Source organism: Coregonus clupeaformis, unplaced genomic scaffold (genome assembly GCF_020615455.1).
Source record: "Coregonus clupeaformis isolate EN_2021a unplaced genomic scaffold, ASM2061545v1 scaf0796, whole genome shotgun sequence".
Lineage (NCBI taxonomy): Eukaryota > Metazoa > Chordata > Actinopteri > Salmoniformes > Salmonidae > Coregonus > Coregonus clupeaformis.
In genome coordinates this window covers 213,579-234,434 of record NW_025534251.1, presented here as the reverse complement: position 1 = coordinate 234,434, position 20,856 = coordinate 213,579, and the positions used below count along the sequence as shown (strand labels likewise).

The window sequence follows — 20,856 nt, the reverse complement described above, 5'->3', positions numbered from 1 at the left end:
ACTCTGGGGCTGTGAAATGGCACCCGGCCTATTCCCTATGAAACTCTGGGGCTGTGAAATGGCTCCTGGCCCATTCCCTATGAAACTCTGGGGTTGTTAAATGGCACCAGGCCTATTCCCTATGAAACTCTGGGGCTGTTAAATGGCACCAGGCCTATTCCCTATGAAATTCTGGGGCTGTGAAATGGCACCCGGCCCATTCCCTATGAAACTCTGGGGCTGTGAAATGGCACCCGTCCCATTCCCTATAAAACTCTAGTCAGAAGTAGTAATAGTATCTCTATCTCTCGGTCTCCCTCCCAGGTTTGTGCGTCAGCAAGACTTTATTTATTTCTGTTGTGTTTCATTCCACCTCCAGGTTTGTGCGTCAGTATCCGTTTGCCCAGCATGCCCTGTGGTCCCTGCTGAGTGGTCGGACCCTGGTCGTCCTGGGGTCTGAGGAGGGCAGGGTCAGGAGGCTGGTGTCCGCTCTAGCCCTCTACGTGCCTGGACCCGGGCGCTGTGGCGAGAGGATCCAGCCCTGGCTCTCCTGCCCCTTCAGCCTCACTGACCTACAGCGATGGAAACTCGTAGGACTGCAGAGGTGAGGGGGAGGGGGAGGTGGGGTATTGTGCCTGGATGATGATGTCATCAGTCCTGGGGGGTAGGGGGGGTATTGATAGGTGAGGGGAGGGGGAGGTGGGGTATTGTCCCTGGGTGATGATGTCATCAGTCCTGGGGGGGTCAGTCTGAGCATCCTATGATCTAAACTACTCTGGACCGAAACACTTCCTGTTTTTTAGAACTAGCCTATATTTAGTTTTAATGTTTAAATGTATGTGCACCAAAGAAAACAAGAGATTTTTAAACAACAATACAGATAGGTCCTCTGTAGCTCAGCTGGTAGAGCACGGCGCTTGTAACGCCAAGGTAGTGGGTTCGATCCCCGGGACCACCCATACACAAAAAAAATAAAATAAAAAAATGTATGCACGCATGACTGTAAGTCGCTTTGGATAAAAGCGTCTGCTAAATGGCATATTATTATTATTATTATTATTATTATTAAAAACAAATACATTTAAAAAGCGGTGTGTACAGGTGTGGATGGAAGCCCTGGGGGGGGCTGATCTAACCCTAACCACACCACAAAACAACTATATACAATACATTAAAACAGATAAAACCTACAAATTATATATTAATTGATCAATAATCATAAAAAATAAATTTAAAAAAGTACATGTTTTGTTTAAATGTGGTGTGAGGATGGGTGAGTGTGTGAGACTTAGTCTATATGAAAGAGATGACTGAGTAGTTTGGTTCATCAGGCTGATCCCCCAGTCTTTGGTTCATCAGGCTGACCCCCCAGTCTCCATGGAGGAGATTACTGAGTAGTTTGGTTCATCAGGCTGACCCCCAGTCTTCATGGAGGAGATTACTGAGTAGTTTGGTTCATCAGGCTGACCCCCAGTCTATATGGAGGAGATTACTGAGTAGTTTGGTTCATCAGGCTGACCCCCAGTCTTCATGGAGGAGATTACTGAGTAGTTTGGTTCATCAGGCTGACCCCCCAGTCTTCATGGAGGAGATTACTGAGTAGTTTGGTTCATCAGGCTGACCCCCAGTCTCCATGGAGGAGATTACTGAGTAGTTTGGTTCATCAGGCTGACCCCCAGTCTTCATGGAGGAGATTACTGAGTAGTTTGGTTCATCAGGCTGACCCCCAGTCTATGGAGGAGATTACTGAGTAGTTTGGTTCATCAGGCTGACCCCAGTCTTCATGGAGGAGATTACTGAGTAGTTTGGTTCATCAGGCTGACCCCCAGTCTTCATGGAGGAGATTACTGAGTAGTTTGGTTCATCAGGCTGACCCCCAGTCTCCATGGAGGAGATTACTGAGTAGTTTGGTTCATCAGGCTGATCCCCCAGTCTTCATGGAGGAGATTACTGAGTAGTTTGGTTCATCAGGCTGACCCCCAGTCTTCAGGGAGGAGATTACTGAGTAGTTTGGTTCATCAGGCTGACCCCCAGTCTTCATGGAGGAGATTACTGAGTAGTTTGGTTCATCAGGCTGACCCCCAGTCTTCATGGAGGAGATTACTGAGTAGTTTGGTTCATCAGGCTGACCCCCCCAGTCTTCATGGAGGAGATTACTGAGTAGTTTGGTTCATCAGGCTGACCCCCTAGTCTCCATGGAAGAGATTACTGAGTAGTTTGGTTCATCGGGCTGACCCCCAGTCTTTGGTTCATCAGGCTGATCCCCCAGTCTTTGGTTCATCAGGCTGATCCCCCAGTCTTCATGGAGGAGATTACTGAGTAGTTTGGTTCATCAGGCTGACCCCCAGTCTCCATGGAAGAGATTACTGAGTAGTTTGGTTCATCGGGCTGACCCCCAGTCTTTGGTTCATCAGGCTGATCCCCCAGTCTTCATGGAGGAGATTACTGAGTAGTTTGGTTCATCAGGCTGATCCCCCAGTCTTCATGGAGGAGATTACTGAGTAGTTTGGTTCATCAGGCTGACCCCCCAGTCTTCAGGGAGGAGATTACTGAGTAGTTTGGTTCATCAGGCTGACCCCCAGTCTTCATGGAGGAGATTACTGAGTAGTTTGGTTCATCAGGCTGATCCCCCAGTCTTCATGGAGGAGATTACTGAGTAGTTTGGTTCATCAGGCTGACCCCCAGTCTTTGGTTCATCAGGCTGACCACCCAGTCTTTGGTTCATCAGGCTGACCCCCAGTCTTCATGGAGGAGATTACTGAGTAGTTTGGTTCATCAGGCTGACCCCCAGTCTTTGGTTCATCAGGCTGACCCCCCAGTCTTTGGTTCATCAGGCTGACCCCCCAGTCTTCATGGAGGAGATTACTGAGTAGTTTGGTTCATCAGGCTGACCCCCAGTCTTCATGGAGGAGATTACTGAGTAGTTTGGTTCATCAGGCTGACCCCCAGTCTTCATGGAGGAGATTACTGAGTAGTTTGGTTCATCAGGCTGACCCCCATTCTTCATGGAGGAGATTACTGAGTAGTTTGGTTCATCAGGCTGACCCCCAGTCTTCATGGAGGAGATTACTGAGTAGTTTGGTTCATCAGGCTGACCCCCAGTCTTCATGGAGGAGATTACTGAGTAGTTTGGTTCATCAGGCTGACCCCCCAGTCTTCAGGGAGGAGATTACTGAGTAGTTTGTTTCATCAGGCTGACCCCCAGTCTTCATGGAGGAGATTACTGAGTAGTTTGGTTCATCAGGCTGATCCCCAGTCTTCATGGAGGAGATTACTGAGTAGTTTGGTTCATCAGGCTGACCCCCAGTCTTTGGTTCATCAGGCTGACCACCCAGTCTTTGGTTCATCAGGCTGACCCCCCAGTCTTCATGGAGGAGATTACTGAGTAGTTTGGTTCATCAGGCTGACCCCCAGTCTTTGGTTCATCAGGCTGACCCCCCAGTCTTTGGTTCATCAGGCTGACCCCCAGTCTTCATGGAGGAGATTACTGAGTAGTTTGGTTCATCAGGCTGACCCCCAGTCTTCATGGAGGAGATTACTGAGTAGTTTGGTTCATCAGGCTGACCCCCAGTCTTCATGGAGGAGATTACTGAGTAGTTTGGTTCATCAGGCTGACCCCCAGTCTTCATGGAGGAGATTACTGAGTAGTTTGGTTCATCAGGCTGATCCCCCAGTCTTCATGGAGGAGATTACTGAGTAGTTTGGTTCATCAGGCTGATCCCCCAGTCTTCATGGAGGAGATTACTGAGTAGTTTGGTTCATCAGGCTGATCCCCCAGTCTCCATGGAGGAGATTACTGAGTAGTTTGGTTCATCAGGCTGACCCCCCAGTCTATATGGAGGAGATTACTGAGTAGTTTGGTTCATCAGGCTGATCCCCCAGTCTTCATGGAGGAGATTACTGAGTAGTTTGGTTCATCAGGCTGACCCCCCAGTCTTTGGTTCATCAGGCTGACCACCCAGTCTTTGGTTCATCAGGCTGACCCCCCAGTCTTCATGGAGGAGATTACTGAGTAGTTTGGTTCATCAGGCTGACCCCCAGTCTTTGGTTCATCAGGCTGACCCCCCAGTCTTTGGTTCATCAGGCTGACCCCCCAGTCTTCATGGAGGAGATTACTGAGTAGTTTGGTTCATCAGGCTGACCCCCAGTCTTCATGGAGGAGATTACTGAGTAGTTTGGTTCATCAGGCTGACCCCCAGTCTTCATGGAGGAGATTACTGAGTAGTTTGGTTCATCAGGCTGACCCCCAGTCTTCATGGAGGAGATTACTGAGTAGTTTGGTTCATCAGGCTGATCCCCCAGTCTTCATGGAGGAGATTACTGAGTAGTTTGGTTCATCAGGCTGATCCCCCAGTCTTCATGGAGGAGATTACTGAGTAGTTTGGTTCATCAGGCTGATCCCCCAGTCTCCATGGAGGAGATTACTGAGTAGTTTGGTTCATCAGGCTGACCCCCAGTCTATATGGAGGAGATTACTGAGTAGTTTGGTTCATCAGGCTGACCCCCAGTCTTCATGGAGGAGATTACTGAGTAGTTTGGTTCATCAGGCTGACCCCCAGTCTTCATGGAGGAGATTACTGAGTAGTTTGGTTCATCAGGCTGATCCCCCAGTCTTCATGGAGGAGATTACTGAGTAGTTTGGTTCATCAGGCTGACCCCCAGTCTTCATGGAGGAGATTACTGAGTAGTTTGGTTCATCAGGCTGACCCCCCAGTCTTCATGGAGGAGATTACTGAGTAGTTTGGTTCATCAGGCTGACCCCCCAGTCTTCATGGAGGAGATTACTGAGTAGTTTGGTTCATCAGGCTGACCCCCCAGTCTTCATGGAGGAGATTACTGAGTAGTTTGGTTCATCAGGCTGATCCCCAGTCTTCATGGAGGAGATTACTGAGTAGTTTGGTTCATCAGGCTGACCCCCCAGTCTTCATGGAGGAGAATACTGAGTAGTTTGGTTCATCAGGCTGACCCCCAGTCTTTGGTTCATCAGGCTGATCCCCCAGTCTTTGGTTCATCAGGCTGACCCCCAGTCTCCATGGAGGAGATTACTGGGTAGTTTGGTTCATCAGGCTGACCCCCAGTCTTCATGGAGGAGATTACTGAGTAGTTTGGTTCATCAGGCTGACCCCCAGTCTATATGGAGGAGATTACTGAGTAGTTTGGTTCATCAGGCTGATCCCCCAGTCTTTGGTTCATCAGGCTGACCCCCAGTCTTCATGGAGGAGATTACTGAGTAGTTTGGTTCATCAGGCTGATCCCCCAGTCTTTGGTTCATCAGGCTGACCCCCAGTCTTCATGGAGGAGATTACTGGGTAGTTTGGTTCATCAGGCTGACCCCCAGTCTTCATGGAGGAGATTACTGAGTAGTTTGGTTCATCAGGCTGACCCCCCAGTCTTCATGGAGGAGATTACTGAGTAGTTTGGTTCATCAGGCTGACCCCCAGTCTTCATGGAGGAGATTACTGAGTAGTTTGGTTCATCAGGCTGATCCCCCAGTCTTCATGGAGGAGATTACTGAGTAGTTTGGTTCATCAGGCTGAACCCCCAGTCTTCATGGAGGAGATTACTGAGTAGTTTGGTTCATCAGGCTGACCCCCAGTCTTCATGGAGGAGATTACTGAGTAGTTTGGTTCATCAGGCTGACCCCCAGTCTCCATGGAGGAGATTACTGAGTAGTTTGGTTCATCAGGCTGACCCCCAGTCTCCATGGAGGAGATTACTGAGTAGTTTGGTTCATCAGGCTGACCCCCAGTCTCCATGGAGGAGATTACTGAGTAGTTTGGTTCATCAGGCTGATCCCCCAGTCTTCATGGAGGAGATTACTGGGTAGTTTGGTTCATCAGGCTGACCCCCAGTCTTCATGGAGGAGATTACTGAGTAGTTTGGTTCATCAGGCTGATCCCCCAGTCTTTGGTTCATCAGGCTGATCCCCCAGTCTTCATGGAGGAGATTACTGGGTAGTTTGGTTCATCAGGCTGACCCCCAGTCTCCATGGAGGAGATTACTGAGTAGTTTGGTTCATCAGGCTGACCCCCAGTCTCCATGGAGGAGATTACTGAGTAGTTTGGTTCATCAGGCTGACCCCCTAGTCTTCTCCTGAAGTTATTGAGGGATGATGAGGTTTTGGCAATGTGAAGATAAGAATTCCAGAGTTTGGTACCTCTCTATATGATAGATAATTGACTGTGAGGTGCGGCAGTGGGGAGGGTGAAGGTTATCGCAGTGTCTTGTGTTTTAAATAGATGGATTTCAGACTTAACCTGGAAGAATCCATTTGAAGGGTTTAGGTAAACTGTCTGGGAACTGTGCATAATTAGAGGACATTAATGTCGTAAATAGACAAGATATTGAGTTTCTTAAACAAAGGTCAGGTAATTAGAGGAGGTGGCTGGTCTTGAAATGTATTTAGTTTGATGAGTAATCTGTGTAGGTAGGAGACATGTGTACTGACCCAGACAATATTACAGTAAATGAGATATGGGTAAATGTTAAGCTAGTAGTATAGCAAGCCTGATGAACCAAGCCACTCATCTTTCTGATGATACCAACAGATTTCAACACTTTGCTACAGACACATTGAATATGATCTTTCCAGGATAACTTTTCATCGGTTAGAACTGAGAGGGAATCTAGTGGATTTGACTTGTTCCATTTCATTCTCACCAATTTGAAATTCTGGCTCTATTTTTTTTTTTTAACAATAGTTCTTATTCTTATTAGTTCTTATTCTTATAAAGTTGGATTTATAGATTAATATGTTTTTATAGATTAATTTGTTTATCTGGAACCATTCATAAAATGTGACCATGCTTGTGTTGACTCCATTAATTAGTGATTCAAAATCAAATTGGTATCGTCGGCAAAGAGAAGGGGAAGTTGATAGATTAATTTGGATCAAGCTTGAGTTTAATTAGAGAGAGAAATTCTCGTGACAGAAGTAGAAGGCACAGCAGCAAGGTCATTGATATAGATTCGGAATAACAAAGGTCCAATTATCGAACCCTGTCCTTCCTGTTTATAACTAGCCTATATACAGTCCACTTCCTGTTTATAACTAGTCTATATACAGTCCTTCCTGTTTATAACTAGCCTATATACAGTCCACTTCCTGTTTATAACTAGCCTATATACAGTCCACTTCCTGTTTATAACTAGTCTATATACAGTCCACTTCCTGTTTATAACTAGTCTATATACAGTCCACTTACTGTTTATAACTAGCCTATATACAGTCCACTTCCTGTTTATAACTAGCCTATATACAGTCCTTCCTGTTTATAACTAGCCTATATACAGTCCACTTCCTGTTTATAACTAGCCTATATACAGTCCTTCCTGTTTATAACTAGCCTATATACAGTCCTTCCTGTTTATAACTAGCCTATATACAGTCCACTTCCTGTTTATAACTAGTCTATATACAGTCCTTCCTGTTTATAACTAGCCTATATACAGTCCTTCCTGTTTATAACTAGCCTATATACAGTCCTTCCTGTTTATAACTAGTCTATATACAGTCCTTCCTGTTTATAACTAGCCTATATACAGTCCACTTCCTGTTTATAACTAGCCTATATACAGTCCACTTCCTGTTTATAACTAGCCTATATACAGTCCTTCCTGTTTATAACTAGCCTATATACAGTCCACTTCCTGTTTATAACTAGTCTATATACAGTCCTTCCTGTTTATAACTAGCCTATATACAGTCCTTCCTGTTTATAACTAGCCTATATACAGTCCACTTCCTGTTTATAACTAGCCTATATACAGTCCACTTCCTGTTTATAACTAGCCTATATACAGTCCTTCCTGTTTATAACTAGCCTATATACAGTCCTTCCTGTTTATAACTAGCCTATATACAGTCCTTCCTGTTTATAACTAGCCTATATACAGTCCTTCCTGTTTATAACTAGCCTATATACAGTCCTTCCTGTTTATAACTAGCCTATATACAGTCCTTCCTGTTTATAACTAGTCTATATACAGTCCTTCCTGTTTATAACTAGTCTATATACAGTCCTTCCTGTTTATAACTAGTCTATATACAGTCCTTCCTGTTTATAACTAGCCTATATACAGTCCTTCCTGTTTATAACTAGCCTATATACAGTCCTTCCTGTTTATAACTAGTCTATATACAGTCCACTTCCTGTTTATAACTAGTCTATATACAGTCCTTCCTGTTTATAACTAGTCTATATACAGTCCTTCCTGTTTATAACTAGCCTATATACAGTCCTTCCTGTTTATAACTAGTCTATATACAGTCCTTCCTGTTTATAACTAGCCTATATACAGTCCACTTCCTGTTTATAACTAGCCTATATACAGTCCTTCCTGTTTATAACTAGTCTATATACAGTCCACTTCCTGTTTATAACTAGCCTATATACAGTCCTTCCTGTTTATAACTAGCCTATATACAGTCCTTCCTGTTTATAACTAGCCTATATACAGTCCACTTCCTGTTTATAACTAGCCTATATACAGTCCTTCCTGTTTATAACTAGTCTATATACAGTCCACTTCCTGTTTATAACTAGCCTATATACAGTCCTTCCTGTTTATAACTAGTCTATATACAGTCCTTCCTGTTTATAACTAGTCTATATACAGTCCTTCCTGTTTATAACTAGCCTATATACAGTCCTTCCTGTTTATAACTAGCCTATATACAGTCCTTCCTGTTTATAACTAGTCTATATACAGTCCTTCCTGTTTATAACTAGCCTATATACAGTCCTTCCTGTTTATAACTAGCCTATATACAGTCCACTTCCTGTTTATAACTAGCCTATATACAGTCCTTCCTGTTTATAACTAGCCTATATACAGTCCACTTCCTGTTTATAACTAGCCTATATACAGTCCTTCCTGTTTATAACTAGCCTATATACAGTCCTTCCTGTTTATAACTAGCCTATATACAGTCCTTCCTGTTTATAACTAGCCTATATACAGTCCTTCCTGTTTATAACTAGCCTATATACAGTCCTTCCTGTTTATAACTAGTCTATATACAGTCCTTCCTGTTTATAACTAGCCTATATACAGTCATTCCTGTTTATAACTAGCCTATATACAGTCCTTCCTGTTTATAACTAGTCTATATACAGTCCTTCCTGTTTATAACTAGCCTATATACAGTCCTTCCTGTTTATAACTAGTCTATATACAGTCCTTCCTGTTTATAACTAGCCTATATACAGTCATTCCTGTTTATAACTAGCCTATATACAGTCCTTCCTGTTTATAACTAGTCTATATACAGTCCTTCCTGTTTATAACTAGTCTATATACAGTCCTTCCTGTTTATAACTAGCCTATATACAGTCCTTCCTGTTTATAACTAGCCTATATACAGTCCTTCCTGTTTATAACTAGTCTATATACAGTCCTTCCTGTTTATAACTAGCCTATATACAGTCCACTTCCTGTTTATAACTAGTCTATATACAGTCCACTTCCTGTTTATAACTAGTCTATATACAGTCATTCCTGTTTATAACTAGCCTATATACAGTCCTTCCTGTTTATAACTAGTCTATATACAGTCATTCCTGTTTATAACTAGTCTATATACAGTCCTTCCTGTTTATAACTAGCCTATATACAGTCCTTCCTGTTTATAGCTAGTCTATATACAGTCCTTCCTGTTACAACTAGCCTATATACAGTCCTTCCTGTTTATAACTAGCCTATATACAGTCCACTTCCTGTTTATAACTAGCCTATATACAGTCCTTCCTGTTTATAACTAGCCTATATACAGTCCTTCCTGTTTATAACTAGCCTATATACAGTCCTTCCTGTTTATAACTAGCCTATATACAGTCCACTTCCTGTTTATAACTAGCCTATATACAGTCCTTCCTGTTTATAACTAGTCTATATACAGTCCACTTCCTGTTTATAACTAGTCTATATACAGTCCTTCCTGTTTATAACTAGCCTATATACAGTCCTTCCTGTTTATAACTAGCCTATATACAGTCCACTTCCTGTTTATAACTAGTCTATATACAGTCCTTCCTGTTTATAACTAGTCTATATACAGTCCTTCCTGTTTATAACTAGTCTATATACAGTCCTTCCTGTTTATAACTAGCCTATATACAGTCCTTCCTGTTTATAGCTAGTCTATATACAGTCCTTCCTGTTACAACTAGCCTATATACAGTCCTTCCTGTTTATAACTAGCCTATATACAGTCCTTCCTGTTTATAACTAGCCTATATACAGTCCACTTCCTGTTTATAACTAGCCTATATACAGTCCACTTCCTGTTTATAACTAGTCTATATACAGTCCTTCCTGTTTATAACTAGCCTATATACAGTCCACTTCCTGTTTATAACTAGCCTATATACAGTCCTTCCTGTTTATAACTAGCCTATATACAGTCCTTCCTGTTTATAACTAGCCTATATACAGTCCACTTCCTGTTTATAACTAGCCTATATACAGTCCTTCCTGTTTATAACTAGTCTATATACAGTCCTTCCTGTTTATAACTAGTCTATATACAGTCCACTTCCTGTTTATAACTAGTCTATATACAGTCCTTCCTGTTTATAACTAGTCTATATACAGTCCTTCCTGTTTATAACTAGCCTATATACAGTCCTTCCTGTTTATAACTAGTCTATATACAGTCCTTCCTGTTTATAACTAGCCTATATACAGTCCACTTCCTGTTTATAACTAGTCTATATACAGTCCTTCCTGTTTATAACTAGCCTATATACAGTCCACTTCCTGTTTATAACTAGTCTATATACAGTCCTTCCTGTTTATAACTAGCCTATATACAGTCCTTCCTGTTTATAACTAGCCTATATACAGTCCACTTCCTGTTTATAACTAGCCTATATACAGTCCTTCCTGTTTATAACTAGCCTATATACAGTCCTTCCTGTTTATAACTAGCCTATATACAGTCCACTTCCTGTTTATAACTAGTCTATATACAGTCCTTCCTGTTTATAACTAGTCTATATACAGTCCTTCCTGTTTATAACTAGTCTATATACAGTCCACTTCCTGTTTATAACTAGTCTATATACAGTCCTTCCTGTTTATAACTAGTCTATATACAGTCCACTTGCTGTTTATAACTAGTCTATATACAGTCCTTCCTGTTTATAACTAGCCTATATACAGTCCTTCCTGTATATAACTAGCCTATATACAGTCCTTCCTGTTCATAACTAGTCTATATACAGTCCTTCCTGTTTATAACTAGTCTATATACAGTCCTTCCTGTTTATAACTAGTCTATATACAGTCATTCCTGTTTATAACTAGCCTATATACAGTCCTTCCTGTTTATAACTAGTCTATATACAGTCCTTCCTGTTTATAACTAGCCTATATACAGTCCTTCCTGTTTATAACTAGCCTATATACAGTCCTTCCTGTTTATAACTAGTCTATATACAGTCCTTCCTGTTTATAACTAGTCTATATACAGTCCTTCCTGTTTATAACTAGCCTATATACAGTCCTTCCTGTTTATAACTAGCCTATATACAGTCCTTCCTGTTTATAACTAGTCTATATACAGTCCTTCCTGTTTATAACTAGTCTATATACAGTCCTTCCTGTTTATAACTAGCCTATATACAGTCCTTCCTGTTTATAACTAGTCTATATACAGTCCTTCCTGTTTATAACTAGCCTATATACAGTCCACTTCCTGTTTATAACTAGCCTATATACAGTCCACTTCCTGTTTATAACTAGTCTATATACAGTCCTTCCTGTTTATAACTAGTCTATATACAGTCCTTCCTGTTTATAGCTAGCCTATATACAGTCCTTCCTGTTTATAACTAGCCTATATACAGTCCTTCCTGTTTATAACTAGTCTATATGCAGTCCTTCCTGTTTATAACTAGCCTATATACAGTCCTTCCTGTTTATAACTAGTCTATATACAGTCATTCCTGTTTATAACTAGCCTATATACAGTCCTTCCTGTTTATAACTAGTCTATATACAGTCCTTCCTGTTTATAACTAGCCTATATACAGTCCTTCCTGTTTATAACTAGCCTATATACAGTCCTTCCTGTTTATAACTAGTCTATATACAGTCCTTCCTGTTTATAGCTAGTCTATATACAGTCCTTCCTGTTTATAACTAGCCTATATACAGTCCTTCCTGTTTATAACTAGCCTATATACAGTCCTTCCTGTTTATAACTAGTCTATATACAGTCCTTCCTGTTTATAACTAGCCTATATACAGTCCTTCCTGTTACAACTAGCCTAGTCCAGACGTGCCTCCTCCTAGCTCCTACCCATACAGACAGTAGACGTGCCTCCTCCTAGCTCCTACCCATACAGACAGTAGACGTGCCTCCTCCCTAGCTCCTACCCATACAGACAGTAGACGTGCCTCCTCCTAGCTCCTACCCATACAGACAGTAGACATGCCTCCTCCTAGCTCCTACCCATACAGACAGTAGACGTGCCTCCTCCTAGCTCCTACCCATACAGACAGTAGACGTGCCTCCTCCTAGCTCCTACCCATACAGACAGTAGACGTGCCTCCTCCTAGCTCCCTACCCTAAATACAGTAGACGTGCCTCCTCCTAGCTCCTACCCATACAGACAGTAGACGTGCCTCCTCCTAGCTCCTACCCATACAGACAGTAGACGTGCCTCCTCCTAGCTCCTACCCATACAGACAGTAGACGTGCCTCCTCCTAGCTCCTACCCTAAATACAGTAGACGTGCCTCCTCCTAGCTCCTACCCTAAATACAGTAGACGTGCCTCCTCCTAGCTCCTACCCATACAGACAGTAGACGTGCCTCCTCCTAGCTCCTACCCATACAGACAGTAGACGTGCCTCCTCCTAGCTCCTACCCTAAATACAGTAGACGTGCCTCCTCCTAGCTCCTACCCATACAGACAGTAGACGTGCCTCCTCCTAGCTCCTACCCATACAGACAGTAGACGTGCCTCCTCCTAGCTCCTACCCATACAGACAGTAGACGTGCCTCCTCCTAGCTCCTACCCTAAATACAGTAGACGTGCCTCCTCCTAGCTCCTACCCATACAGACAGTAGACGTGCCTCCTCCTAGCTCCTACCCTAAATACAGTAGACGTGCCTCCTCCTAGCTCCTACCCATACAGACAGTAGACGTGCCTCCTCCTAGCTCCTACCCATACAGACAGTAGACGTGCCTCCTCCTAGCTCCTACCCATACAGACAGTAGACGTGCCTCCTCCTAGCTCCTACCCTAAATACAGTAGACGTGCCTCCTCCTAGCTCCTACCCATACAGACAGTAGACGTGCCTCCTCCTAGCTCCTACCCTAAATACAGTAGACGTGCCTCCTCCTAGCTCCTACCCTAAATACAGTAGACGTGCCTCCTCCTAGCTCCTACCCATACAGACAGTAGACGTGCCTCCTCCTAGCTCCTACCCATACAGACAGTAGACGTGCCTCCTCCTAGCTCCTACCCATACAGACAGTAGACGTGCCTCCTCCTAGCTCCTACCCTAAATACAGTAGACGTGCCTCCTCCTAGCTCCTACCCATACAGACAGTAGACGTGCCTCCTCCTAGCTCCTACCCTAAATACAGTAGACGTGCCTCCTCCTAGCTCCTACCCTAAATACAGTAGACGTGCCTCCTCCTAGCTCCTACCCATACAGACAGTAGACGTGCCTCCTCCTAGCTCCTACCCATACAGACAGTAGACGTGCCTCCTCCTAGCTCCTACCCATACAGACAGTAGACGTGCCTCCTCCTAGCTCCTACCCATACAGACAGTAGACATGCCTCCTCCTAGCTCCTACCCATACAGACAGTAGACGTGCCTCCTCCTAGCTCCTACCCATACAGACAGTAGACGTGCCTCCTCCTAGCTCCTACCCATACAGACAGTAGACGTGCCTCCTCCTAGCTCCTACCCTAAATACAGTAGACGTGCCTCCTCCTAGCTCCTACCCATACAGACAGTAGACGTGCCTCCTCCTAGCTCCTACCCATACAGACAGTAGACGTGCCTCCTCCTAGCTCCTACCCATACAGACAGTAGACGTGCCTCCTCCTAGCTCCTACCCTAAATACAGTAGACGTGCCTCCTCCTAGCTCCTACCCTAAATACAGTAGACGTGCCTCCTCCTAGCTCCTACCCATACAGACAGTAGACGTGCCTCCTCCTAGCTCCTACCCATACAGACAGTAGACGTGCCTCCTCCTAGCTCCTACCCTAAATACAGTAGACGTGCCTCCTCCTAGCTCCTACCCATACAGACAGTAGACGTGCCTCCTCCTAGCTCCTACCCATACAGACAGTAGACGTGCCTCCTCCTAGCTCCTACCCATACAGACAGTAGACGTGCCTCCTCCTAGCTCCTACCCTAAATACAGTAGACGTGCCTCCTCCTAGCTCCTACCCATACAGACAGTAGACGTGCCTCCTCCTAGCTCCTACCCTAAATACAGTAGACGTGCCTCCTCCTAGCTCCTACCCATACAGACAGTAGACGTGCCTCCTCCTAGCTCCTACCCATACAGACAGTAGACGTGCCTCCTCCTAGCTCCTACCCATACAGACAGTAGACGTGCCTCCTCCTAGCTCCTACCCTAAATACAGTAGACGTGCCTCCTCCTAGCTCCTACCCATACAGACAGTAGACGTGCCTCCTCCTAGCTCCTACCCTAAATACAGTAGACGTGCCTCCTCCTAGCTCCTACCCTAAATACAGTAGACGTGCCTCCTCCTAGCTCCTACCCTAAATACAGTAGACGTGCCTCCTCCTAGCTCCTACCCATACAGACAGTAGACGTGCCTCCTCCTAGCTCCTACCCATACAGACAGTAGACGTGCCTCCTCCTAGCTCCTACCCATACAGACAGTAGACGTGCCTCCTCCTAGCTCCTACCCTAAATACAGTAGACGTGCCTCCTCCTAGCTCCTACCCTAAATACAGTAGACGTGCCTCCTCCTAGCTCCTACCCTAAATACAGTAGACGTGCCTCCTCCTAGCTCCTACCCATACAGACAGTAGACGTGCCTCCTCCTAGCTCCTACCCATACAGACAGTAGACGTGCCTCCTCCTAGCTCCTACCCATACAGACAGTAGACGTGCCTCCTCCTAGCTCCTACCCATACAGACAGTAGACGTGCCTCCTCCTAGCTCCTACCCATACAGACAGTAGACGTGCCTCCTCCTAGCTCCTACCCTAAATACAGTAGACGTGCCTCCTCCTAGCTCCTACCCATACAGACAGTAGACGTGCCTCCTCCTAGCTCCTACCCATACAGACAGTAGACGTGCCTCCTCCTAGCTCCTACCCATACAGACAGTAGACGTGCCTCCTCCTAGCTCCTACCCATACAGACAGTAGACGTGCCTCCTCCTAGCTCCTACCCTAAATACAGTAGACGTGCCTCCTCCTAGCTCCTACCCTAAATACAGTAGACGTGCCTCCTCCTAGCTCCTACCCATACAGACAGTAGACGTGCCTCCTCCTAGCTCCTACCCATACAGACAGTAGACGTGCCTCCTCCTAGCTCCTACCCATACAGACAGTAGACGTGCCTCCTCCTAGCTCCTACCCTAAATACAGTAGACGTGCCTCCTCCTAGCTCCTACCCATACAGACAGTAGACGTGCCTCCTCCTAGCTCCTACCCTAAATACAGTAGACGTGCCTCCTCCTAGCTCCTACCCATACAGACAGTAGACGTGCCTCCTCCTAGCTCCTACCCTAAATACAGTAGACGTGCCTCCTCCTAGCTCCTACCCATACAGACAGTAGACGTGCCTCCTCCTAGCTCCTACCCTAAATACAGTAGACGTGCCTCCTCCTAGCTCCTACCCATACAGACAGTAGACGTGCCTCCTCCTAGCTCCTACCCATACAGACAGTAGACGTGCCTCCTCCTAGCTCCTACCCATACAGACAGTAGACGTGCCTCCTCCTAGCTCCTACCCATACAGACAGTAGACGTGCCTCCTCCTAGCTCCTACCCATACAGACAGTAGACGTGCCTCCTCCTAGCTCCTACCCATACAGACAGTAGACGTGCCTCCTCCTAGCTCCTACCCTAAATACAGTAGACGTGCCTCCTCCTAGCTCCTACCCTAAATACAGTAGACGTGCCTCCTCCTAGCTCCTACCCATACAGACAGTAGACGTGCCTCCTCCTAGCTCCTACCCATACAGACAGTAGACGTGCCTCCTCCTAGCTCCTACCCATACAGACAGTAGACGTGCCTCCTCCTAGCTCCTACCCTACAGACAGTAGACGTGCCTCCTCCTAGCTCCTACCCTAAATACAGTAGACGTGCCTCCTCCTAGCTCCTACCCTACAGACAGTAGACGTGCCTCCTCCTAGCTCCTACCCTAAATACAGTAGACGTGCCTCCTCCTAGCTCCTACCCTACAGACAGTAGACGTGCCTCCTCCTAGCTCCTACCCTAAATACAGTAGACGTGCCTCCTCCTAGCTCCTACCCTAAATACAGTAGACGTGCCTCCTCCTAGCTCCTACCCATACAGACAGTAGACGTGCCTCCTCCTAGCTCCTACCCTAAATACAGTAGACGTGCCTCCTCCTAGCTCCTACCCATACAGACAGTAGACGTGCCTCCTCCTAGCTCCTACCCTAAATACAGTAGACGTGCCTCCTCCTAGCTCCTACCCATACAGACAGTAGACGTGCCTCCTCCTAGCTCCTACCCATACAGACAGTAGACGTGCCTCCTCCTAGCTCCTACCCTAAATACAGTAGACGTGCCTCCTCCTAGCTCCTACCCATACAGACAGTAGACGTGCCTCCTCCTAGCTCCTACCCATACAGACAGTGCCTAATGAAAGTCTACACACACTTTGCATAGTTTTCACATTTTGCAGCCTTAAATTAAAATCTAGAAGTGCATTAAATGGGGATTTTTTTCCCCCATTGATCAATAAAAAATATTGATTTTTTTTTAAAGACTTTCACTAGGCACCGTACATCTCATTCAGACTCATTGAAGCTCTCCCTCCCTTTTTTTCCCTCCAGGATGGCGTCTCCCGTGGGGACCAGCATGCTTTGCTCTCTGTCTCGCTACAGCCGTTACATCTCCGTCCTGGACGCTGACCAGAAGACCCTCCGTTGTCCCGGCTACAGCGGAACCCTCCTGGCCAACGTGACGGACCACCGCACCCACCTCCGCCGAGGCTCCACCTACTTCCTGCATCTACAGAGCACGCTCAGTAGACTGGCTGCCCGGGCCTTCCTCATCAGCTTTACACACCACCTCCACCTTCCCATCAGCCACCAGGAGCAGAGGCAGGAAGTAGAGGACAGGAAGCGGGGCTTCCTGAGGGATCAGCTCAGGCTCGGGGAAGACGACTGTTCCATCCTGATGTACCTCAGTCGGCTGATCACGCTGCAGTACCTGGACGGCACCACAGGGGGAGCTGTTACGACACAACCCTACCCGGAGACAGACAGCACGCCCGTAACCACACAGCGGGACCTGGAACCTAACGACATACTAGACCCTGCCACAGGGGGCGCTATAACCCAACAAGACCCTGAGTCTAGTACTGGAGGCAGAGTGAATACAGAGCAGTACCTAGACTCTACCACAGGGGGCGCTATAACCCAACAAGACCCTGAGTCTAGTACTGGAGTGAATACAGAGCAGTACCTAGACCCTACCACTGGGGGCGCTATAATCCCAGAGCAGGGCATAGACCCTACCATCCTTCAGTCTGCTACTAGGGGCAGAGCGCCACCCAGCTTCACCTTTAACTACACTACCAGTCTCCTATACAAGATCTGATCTGAAACTCTGACTGGAAGTGGAATCTCCTAGCCTGAGCCCTCGCGTCTCTCTCTACTCACCTCCTCAAAACAACATGGGAGGAGAAGATCTGCGGAGATTCACTCTAGGTTGGAGATGGATGGCTGTCTGTCTCCTCCTTAGGTATCAGGAAGAGACTGGGGGTTAGGAGATTCACTCTAGGTTGGAGATGGATGGCTGTCTGTCTCCTCCTCCTTAGGTATCAGGAAGAGACTGGGGGTTAGGAGATTCACTCTAGGTTGGAGATGGATGGCTGTCTGTCTCCTCCTCCTTAGGTATCAGGAAGAGACTGAGGGTTAGGAGATTCACTCTAGGTTGGAGATGGATGGCTGTCTGTCTCCTCCTCCTTAGGGATCAGGAAGAGACTGGGGGGTTAGGAGATTCACTCTAGGTTGGAGATGGATGGCTGTCTGTCTCCTCCTCCTTAGGTATCAGGAAGAGACTGAGGGTTAGGAGATTCACTCTAGGTTGGAGATGGATGGCTGTCTGTCTCCTCCTCCTTAGGTATCAGGAAGAGACTGGGGGTTAGGAGATTCACTCTAGGTTGGAGATGGATGGCTGTCTGTCTCCTCCTTAGGTATCAGGAAGAGACTGAGGGTTAGGAGATTCACTCTAGGTTGGAGATGGATGGCTGTCTGTCTCCTCCTCCTTAGGTATCAGGAAGAGACTGGGGGTTAGGAGATTCACTCTAGGTTGGAGATGGATGGCTGTCTGTCTCCTCCTCCTTAGGTATCAGGAAGAGACTGAGGGTTAGGAGATTCACTCTAGGTTGGAGATGGATGGCTGTCTGTCTCCTCCTTAGGTATCAGGAAGAGACTGAGGGTTAGGAGATTCACTCTAGGTTGGAGATGGATGGCTGTCTGTCTCCTCCTTAGGTATCAGGAAGAGACTGAGGGTTAGGAGATCCACTCTAGGTTGGAGATGGATGGCTGTCTTTCTGTCTCCTCCTTAGGTATCAGGAAGAGACTGAGGGTTAGGAGATTCACTCTAGGTTGGAGATGGCTGTCTGTCTCCTCCTCCTTAGGGATCAGGAAGAGACTGGGGGTTAGGAGATTCACTCTAGGTTGGAGATGGATGGCTGTCTGTCTCCTCCTTAGGTATCAGGAAGAATGTAACGTAACAGTGTTCCGTGTCAGTGATGTCCCAATCATGCTCTCGACCCGTCCTCCTCCTGACGAATGTCCTATCCGGGTAAAACCTGGACACTGATGTTGATTGAGTGACAGTCACTAAGAGCCGTCCTTCTGATCTGAGCGAGAAGTGTGTGTGTGTGTGTGTGTGTGTGAGAGAGATGTTAATGATGCATGTGCTGTGTGTGTTGGTGTCGGTCTGTCTTGCGTGACGTTGCCATGTTGTCCCCCAGAACCACTACAGCGCTAGGAACATTGATGCTGTGAAAGGACCGGATTGGTGCCCGTTTCAACACATCTGATATTCGTCAAATCAGTCATGATTAATGGAGTGTAACAGGACCACAATGTGCTTACTTAAGTCCGATTTGGGATATATATTTGGCTGTTTTCCCGCTGCATAACATGTAGAAGTTTTCCCTTTTTCAAGTTTTAGAAGAAGTGACTTCTAAATGCTAACTCCCGTTCGTATAAGCTGGTTAGCATAGCTAGCATACAGAAATCGTTGATGGTAGTCCAGTCGTTTTTTTAACTGTAATGCAGTTGATTGGCGACGATGACATGAACATGAGTTGGTGTTGACGTCCATACAAGCGTTATACTCTTGATTTCTACCTCAAACATAGTGTGAAATACACCGAGGACCCGAGTTTGGGAAAACGCTGTTTTAATGGATTACGTGAATGGTGACCACAGCCCTTCCGAAAAATACATTTTAAAATAGTTTTCTTATGCGATTTTTTTAATTTAAAAAAATCCCCCCCACCCTGCTCCGTGTATTCAATGTATTGCAGTTGGCTAATGGGGATACTAATAAATCTAATCAAAATTCCATTTCAAATTTGGTTCCCGGTGTGGCTAGTTCCTTCCCTGTATGTTCCTAACTAAAGTGCTAACGGGCGGCGCCAACCACTTTCTCCATAGTAACCATCCAGCGTCTTCCTGGACACTTTTTTTTTTTTTTTACGACTAAATGTGAAATATTGAAAACTGTTGTCTGAAGGTTGTCATAGTAATGTTGTGGGAGTGTTGTGATGTCAGCATGAGGGTGTAACACGGCTTTTTTTTTTCCTTGCCATGACGACCATCGTTTTTTAAAACTGAGATATTGACCAACTGTTTGTTGTTGTTGTTGTTGACGTGTCGTTGCTAGGACGACTGTAACTCCAGTGCCATAGAGGGGAAGTAATCATCGATCTATGACCTGTTACCTGACCGTTACCGGATCCACCACATCTCTGGAATTAGACATTCTGAGGTCTGACATCGGGCTCCCGAGTGGCGCAGTGGTCTAAGGCACTGCATCTCAGTGCTTGAGGCGTCACTACAGACCCCCTGGTTCGATTCCAGGCTGTATCACAACCGGCCCGTGATTGGGAGTCCCATAGGGCGGCGCACAATCGGCCCGGGTTTTGCCGGTGTAGGCCGTCATTGTAAATAAGAATTTTGTTCTTAACTGACTTGCCTTGTTAAATAAATTCCCATAGAACCACACTCATTCCTACTGTAGTTCTGAATCATAAACCACGTTTCCATCCACAGTTTTTATGCGAGTAAAGTCATACCATATAAATGATAATGGGAAACAGGTCGTTTCGGTACAATTTTATAAATGCAGACATAACTTATTTGTTTGACATGGTTTGTGTCTGTAAAATGTAATCATGCGAGAAATTGTGGTGGAAATGGCCTTTTATGCGCATATAGTAGCTAGGTTTCCATCCCAATTGGTGACAGGTTTTCATACCAATATTCAAAAAATCCTCATGAAGAAAATATGCTAATTTCCCACCAAACGGGACTTGTTGCTGATTAAAAAAATCAGTGGGTGACGACGTAGTGACCACAAAATGTACCTTTTTTTCGCTTTAAGTTTTCATGTACCCAATAAAAATCTAAAGTTCAGTTTCACATTTTCAA

At 45.6% G+C, this 20,856-nt stretch overlaps 1 protein-coding gene across 1 annotated transcript; it reads left to right on the top strand.

Moving 5' to 3' along the window:
• Positions 1 to 358: 358 nt before the first annotated feature.
• On the top strand, positions 359 to 20,260 carry LOC123485680 (guanine nucleotide exchange protein smcr8a-like; the record flags this gene model as incomplete). Its single annotated transcript, XM_045216781.1, has 2 exons — positions 359 to 583; positions 17,017 to 20,260. Coding segments are annotated over 2 exons (994 nt in total), but the record flags the coding sequence as incomplete, so codon positions are not given.
• Between the last annotated feature and the right edge of the window lie 596 nt (positions 20,261 to 20,856).